The 7,506-nt window shown below is 36.6% G+C and overlaps 1 protein-coding gene across 1 annotated transcript; it reads right to left on the bottom strand.

The window, feature by feature from the left end:
* LOC109711730 (putative F-box/LRR-repeat protein At3g58880) lies at positions 82–5,248 on the bottom strand. The gene is made up of 4 exons (XM_020234928.1): positions 5,078–5,248; positions 4,054–4,968; positions 3,817–3,960; positions 82–514 (listed from the first exon to the last, which is right to left on the bottom strand). The coding sequence occupies exons 1-4, from the start codon at positions 5,162–5,164 to the stop codon at positions 194–196; spliced, it is 1,467 nt and encodes a 488-aa protein (XP_020090517.1). The 5' UTR covers positions 5,165–5,248; the 3' UTR covers positions 82–193.

Below are 7,506 nucleotides of genomic sequence, written 5' to 3'. Positions count from 1 at the left end.
CAAAAATTTTTTAATCATACAGGTACTTCGCATATCAAAAAATAATCTAAGACCATAATACACCCCACATGACTCCTAGCATAGGCAAACAGGTTTATGCATAAATAAATAAATAGTTACTGCCTCACACCTAATATATGTATAAATAAATAAATAAAGAGTTATTGCTTTTGTCCCCTAATGGCCGATCACACTAACGGAAAACCAGACGAGCACTCGTAGAGATTCCTTCCGTAAGCTGCTTTAAAAGAACAGAAGTCTGCTGTTCCGTCCACTGTTGAGAATATTCTGTATGATCCAATTTCCACCCAGGCAAAGCAAACAGATAATTACGAGTAAATGTTATCGACCTGAGATCTACAGCTTTCGCCAACAACAGCCGAGCAAAGGCCATCTCGCCACAATTCCCTTCGAAATTATACATCTTCACCTCCTCCAAATGACGGTGCACAAAATCAGAAGGCTTCCATGGTATCGCCGTGAACCTACTATAATAGTCAGAATAAGCCTTAACCTGCAACCAGAAAAAGCAAATAATCACTCCATCAAGACTCAAGTTACTTTTCCAAGTGAATTGCCCACCAATAGTAGAATTCAAATAACTAGTTAGCAGATGCAAAAAGATAAAACTGCAGAGGTTAGGCTGATATGCTGTAGTCAACAAACAAAAGACGACAATCACATGAATCTCCCATGTCAGAACAAGCATAAACCACAGCATGGTGAAGGGTGATTCGAATCGCCGGATTGCAGGAGCCTCTATCCATCATCTGTATCATTGAGATTATTCCTGCATATAACTATTGTGCGCCCCCAACATCATCCATCAAAAAAACAAAAACAAAAATGGTTGTGGTATCAAATACAGAAATCCACAAGGCCAGATTTATTGTTTCTACAAAATTACTATCAGGTTATTCATATCAACAGGACATGCAGATATTTATGTGAACTAATTTTTTGTGATGCACACGTCCCCAATGTCGAATCTAACAACTGTTAATTGGAAGAAAATGGAGGGAAGGAGGAACCTTGAAACAAGTTTTTCTTTAACACATCAATATTTTGTTTAACGTGAGAAAAAAATGAAAAATATATATATGACCAATGCACACCTCCTGAAAGGAGCTAATGACAAGTGGGCACATCAGAATAAGAGTTATGTCATTTGACACGTCATTTTACATACAAAATTTCCAATTTACAAAAATGAAGCATATTTGAATGGATCAAAGTTTCTGAAGAATAGGCTATGGAAATTTAGACTTCAAAACACTATTCAGCTGAATACAGCTATTGAAATTATATGCAATTAATTCTGCCTGTAAAATACTGTTCTTCTTTGGTCAATTTTCAGTGAACTAATCAATGCCAACTTGCACTTTTACAGATCTTAGTTGAAATATTTGCTACTGTGTTTTAGTAAGTTACTTAGGTTTGCTTCTAAAAGGAGCAGCATCGTGACATGATCTAGTTTTCAAACAACTGTGAGTGGGTGGCCTTAGATTATTCTATAATCACAAAAACTGTTAACTCAGTTGAACCTTCTTAACATGGTTATGTTCCTAACAAAAGAAATTCTACTTGTTAGCAAGATATAAATAAAGCGCGATGTTGAACCCTACATGACTAATTGATATCCGATGTAGCTCATTCATCTTTGAATCAATCAAACAATTAGCTCCAAATATTGTGCAGAAGAGCATGGTAATAACACGCATAATTACCTCACGTTCGAAATAGTAATAATCTCCATAGCAATCTATAAGTTGTTGAAAGAAAAGCACTACATCTGGTAACTATCTAGTTTAAGTTTTCCACATTATCTACTGCATACAGAGTTTCAATACTGCTAAAAGATCTATTTTCCAGAGTTTCTACACGCAGACAAAACTTGCTACAACAAAATAATATAAACTTCTGTCTAGCATTTTCTTAAAAAAAATTCTTAACCCAAACCAAGAGTTCAAACCTTCAATTTATCGATTGCTCTACATGTAGAAAATTGCATGTGGCAAGCTCAACATCAAAATGACAGTAAATTAACAAAAGAAACAACACAAATAATGAGGGAAAAATGCCAACACTACGAATTATTTATAATGGAAAACTGCGATGATGACCACTACCAACGCACGTGAAGCATGCCAGACTACCAAACTTTGAACCTAGAGATAAAACTAAGAAGTTCCTTTTTCCGATTTTTACAAATTTAGGCTGTAATTTTCATCCTTTTTCTCCAAAGGTCTGGTCTGGCTACCTTCATTTCAGCTAACAGCCCATGCCATCCATGCTGTGAGATACAAAATCATATAATGGGACCAAACATGCAGTGATAGGGATGCCGTCATACTATTTCATTTTTTTTTTTTTGGAAGCCCCTCCATGAGGAGAAATTGCAAACTTCACAGGCTCTTGCTGCACCGGTGACACAAAAACAAATAGAAATTTGAAACCATCCTTCCCACTCTACCATCTATTTCTTTCTAGTCTCTGACTAGAGGTAGCAGGTCTCAACGTAGCATAATTTGGTAAATTGCAACCAATGCATGACGAGTCTAAATCACTGTAAATAACAATATGTTGTCAGGGTACAGCTACCTTCATTACATTTGTTCCATCTCCACTATTTACGAGCCTCCTTATACACAGGGATTCTGCTGTCTTCCGAAAAGGCAAAAGCTATTGCACTTTATTGCAGAGAAGGGTCCTTCTTTATTTGGACAAGATCAATCTCTTCATGATGACAGAAATTTAAGGCCATGATAGCTTAATTAGGCCCTGATGAGGGACGATGGCCCTAGCATCTAGCTCAACTGAATTAGGATTTAGGGCTGCTCAAAGAATAAAATTCAATAGCTACAATTTCAGCCACTACAAGGTCTTTAATATGCTCTTCCCTCCCTCCCTCCCTCCGTACCTCTCCAGGGTTAAATTTTGTTTTTATAACTTAAGCTCTTCTTTACAGGCTCTTTTTCACTACATTCAGACAGCTTTTAGATGCCGATATACTTAAGAATCAAGACAGCCATGCCGCAATAGTAGCCTTAACATGCTCTAGCTAGAGGCGCAACTGGAGAAACAGTGAATGTCCTAGTAGTAACTCAGAAAATGAACCCAGGAAACACTACAGATTAAAGAGAGATCAAGTCTTTTACTTCCATTCATAATTAGGGTATATGTAAAACAGATTGAATATGTGCCTAAAAGCAAGCACAAAGTACTTATTATAAATAAATTATAAACAAAGTACAACGTGATGAGGCAATTTAACCGTCCAGTGAAGATCAACAACAGAATGTAAGTAAAAAAGTTTTGTTAATGCATGCTTCAAGATCTTTTTGAAAAAAGATCACATGGCAAAGGGAGCATTAAAATAAGTAAAATATTAATTGATCAGGAAAGGGATCTACCTATAGATGAAAGTAAGGGCAAGACCAGCATTACATAGGGGAAGACGCACATAAAAAATGCACGACTGCTAAGTATTAATGTGCCTTTTATACCCATAGGCCTCATCGCTCATAGAACCATCGCTCACAAGGAAACACTGCTAAGTATTAATGTGCCAGACATCATACTTGTTCTCGCTCATCGTCATCTTCGTTTTTGCCTCTCACAAGATTTTCTTTAAACCGAATATAACATTGGAAAAGAAACATTACGGCTATGTATAAGCTAAAGTTTGTCTCAAATTTTGTCCAGTTTAGTCAAGCAAGATGCGGAAAATCAATACCTAACATTAAGTACCGTGAAGGTGAGGCACAAAAAAAGCTAAGCTAGGATAAGTGATGTGGATTCACGACAGAAGCTTACGCATGTTTGAAGGGTCTCCAGGAATGGCGCAGCCTCCAACAGTATAGCCATCCAAAGAAGATCCTTCTTAGAATTTATATCAACATTGACCGTCAAACTCTTGAGGTTGCCAAAGCAGGCAGGAGGGCAAGGTACTTCCACATCCTGTACAAACGCAACCAGAGAGAAAATGTCAGGCATAGAAAGAAAGTGCATCAATTAGGATAACAAACATGAAACATGTAATTAATTACCCACCTTGTAACTCCGAAAATCTAGATTTAGACTTCTAGAGCGTGGGAGATCAGTTGAAAGCTTTCGCAAAATGTAGTTGGTACCAGCGAGATCAGTGTACTTTAGCCAAACATGATCCAGATGAGGAACATATGTAAACAGCATTGGTGTGTATTGCCCCAGGTAATGCAGCCGTTCCAACCTAGGAGCAGAGAGTTCTATGCGCCGGATTGCCGCACAATAGACTATTGCCAACTCCTTGAGCTGCAAATCTGGAGAGGCTATACTTAAATCAGCGCCGCTAAACGAACAGCTAGCAAGGTATAAGCTCTTTAGGCGCCTGCAATTCTGGAGCACACCTTGCATATCATCTTTAGAAATGCGCATATCTTCTAAAGAAAGGCTCGATAAAGAGCCAAACATGCTAAAACCAGCGTGGTTGCTTAATGAGCGCTTGCAGAGTTTTAACTTGGTGAGCGAGTATCCGCCGCTGTTCAAGGACTGGGGAGGGAAAACATAATCCACGAGCATGCCAGGAGAGAGCTCGAGCTCGAGTTCGCAAACACCCCTCTCGAGTGCAGAGCATATCCATCCATCGAGCATCGCTAAATCTTTCTTCCCAGGTGAAAATTCAAGAGAGAGTTTCCTGATCGTCGGAGGGCCATCCTTCAATCCCAGAAAACCGCTGACGCATTTCGTGAAGACACGATGCCGCCTGATTGCCGGGTCTCGTCGAGACTCTGCAGAGGACGGCGGCCCCGCCCGGCGGCCGAGGATCGGCTCCTTAACGAACTTGAAGTCTACGAGCGACTTCCAGACGCACCTCCACCGCCTTGACAGCAAGCTCGTCGCCGCCGCCGTCCTCACATCGGTTCGCTCCAGGATGCAGGCCAGCAAGTGATCCGGCAACTCGCTGATTCGAGCTCGCTTGGCTTGGCACTAAAAACACGGAGCCAAAATTATATACATATATATATATATTTTAATAAAAAAACAAAAACACACGAAAACACCCCGAAATAGGCATAAGCGGGGTGGAGAGGCTCACCTCTGCACCGCTCTCGCCGCTCGTCCTCTTCCGCTTTCGATGAAGAAGCGAAGGAGGAGAAAGCGATCGAGAAGGAAAAGAATCCATCAAATAAAAGAGTTTTTGAAGGGCGGGCGAGTTTATTTTATTGATCCTATCGGTATGGCACTTTTAATTAATGGAAGGAAACACCGCCAGATGGGAGGACGAGCAGGAACTTCTTTTATAAAATAATTCCGCAAAAATTTAAAATTGGTAAAATAATCATGTCAAAATTTTATTTAAAAAATAAATTATTTTTTCATCCCATCACATATAATCTTAACAATCTTTAAATTCTAATAATTTATCTATATAATTTCATATAATCTTAACAGGCTGAAAATCCTAATAATCTATCTATACAAATAATCAAATAAGATTATATGATTCACCGCCTTTCACTTATTTACTGTTTCATAAAAATTTTAGCAAATCACATATAATCTTAACAGGCTGAAAATCATAATAATTTTTATACAATCCTACAATAAGTGAAAAAACGGTGCATATTATACTTTAATTAGTGTGAAAATCTAATAATTATATATATATATATATATATATTTATATATAAATATATATATATAACTGAGCCTTAGAATTATTGTAGAAGTCACCACCTGTGGTGCTTCTAGTTTTAGAGACCTGGACTACTCCTTGGAATTATTAATATTCTTTGGATTAAATATTATTTTACCTACCACTAGCTACACATCTCACACCTCTTTTAACCTTACATCTTCACAAGGCTAAAACTCAACTTATATATTATATAGAGTATAGGCTACCATATGTATCGGAAGCACCGAGCCTGCCGTGCTTCCAGCTCGTTTTCGATGTTGCTGACTTCGAATGCGTTGGATCGGCTCCATGTAATTGATATAGACGTATTTTGAAGTATCTAGAAAATACAATTATGCGATTTTTCACTATTCTTTACCGTAGGAACAAGAGGGCCTCAAAAATGAACGGCTGAAAATAAAATTTCCAAAACGTGATAATATGACATTAAAATTTGTAAAAGATATTTTTTTTGTTTTATATAGTTTAAAAAATTTCTCTATCAAATACTTTCAGGCGATTCTGAAATTTCTACACCGTTAAACTGCAAACCGGTCACTACGGCATTAGAAAATTATTGATTTTGAGCCCTTCGTATCCTAGCAACATGATATCGAAAATCATAAATTTAATTTCTAGATACTTCAAATACTTTAAATCAAGTTTAACGGACGAGCGATCGACAATTCGAAAGATCAACATCAAATGAGCATGGAAGCACGGAAGCTCCGTGCTTCGATAGTATAGTGCCATTACTCTCTCTCTCTCTCTTTCTTCTCTTTTCTCTTTCTCTCTCTCTCTTCTATATATATATATATAGTAGGTCTTGTGTGCTATTAGGAGCACGGAGCCTCCGTCCTCTAAGCCGTTTTTGATGATGGAGCTTCCGAATCGACGATCGGTTCTGTTAGACTTGATCTAGCGTATTTGAAGTATCTAGAAAATAAATTTTGCGATTTTTCGATATCATTTAGCTAACGATCAAAAGGGTTCAAAATCAATAATTTTAATAGTTGATGTATACCATTTTGCCAGTTTACGGTGTAAAGTATTCAAATTAGATGAAAATTTTGATAGAATTTTTTATCTATTTTACAGCAAGATCAATATCTCTGATCGAAAATTAGTACTATTATCACACTTTTTTTGAGATTTTTATTTTCAGCTGTGATTTTAACCCTTTCGACGCTAGGTAAATGATATCGAGGAAATCGCCAAATTTATTTTTAGGTACTTCAAATACGCTAGATTAATCTAACGGAGCCGATCATCGTTCGGAGCTTCATGATCGAAAAACGGGTTAGGAGCACGAAGGCCTCTGTGTCTCTATAAGCACACAAGACCTACTATATATATTATATATATATATATAATGAACAATGTTAAGGCGGCGTTTGGTTTACAATTACTGGAGAATAATTTATTTTAATTTTATTCTGCCGAACATAATTAAAATTACAAAAAAAATTATCCGATCAAAACGGAATGTATTCAACTTTTTCTGGATAACTATTAAATAGTTCACCATTTTTCCTGGAATAGGATTTATTCCTAGTCAAGGATGGTAATAAGGCGCTTATGGTTCGATTAGTGTAATATTACATATTATTTTGTATATCAATATATCTTGGATTTTAAAAATTACTATTAATGTTGTATTAGTACGTTTGGTTTAATACCAGTAATGTAATGCTACATTATAGAATTACTATGTTTGGTTCGTGTTATTAAAATTTAATAATCTATATATAAACATCTATTTCAAAATGCCCTTATACTAAAAATTTAAAATTTAAATTTAAATTTGAACAAAATACAAATTAAATATTTTAATTTAAATATAATAT

Source organism: Ananas comosus, linkage group 1, assembly GCF_001540865.1.
Source record: "Ananas comosus cultivar F153 linkage group 1, ASM154086v1, whole genome shotgun sequence".
NCBI lineage: Eukaryota > Viridiplantae > Streptophyta > Magnoliopsida > Poales > Bromeliaceae > Ananas > Ananas comosus.
Note: the sequence above shows the minus strand (reverse complement) of the source record. Positions and strands in the feature narration are given on the sequence as shown.

Excerpts from the sequence above, each read along its gene's own strand:
- LOC109711730 (XM_020234928.1), bottom strand. The coding sequence starts at position 5,164 with ATGGATTCTTTTCCTTCTCGATCGCTTTCTCCTCCTTCGCTTCTTCAT. Across the intron at positions 4,969-5,077 it reads GCGGCGAGAGCGGTGCAGAG|TGCCAAGCCAAGCGAGCTCG; the intron begins GTGAGCCTCTCC and ends CCGTGTTTTTAG. Across the intron at positions 3,961-4,053 it reads TAGATTTTCGGAGTTACAAG|GATGTGGAAGTACCTTGCCC; the intron begins GTGGGTAATTAA and ends GCGTTTGTACAG.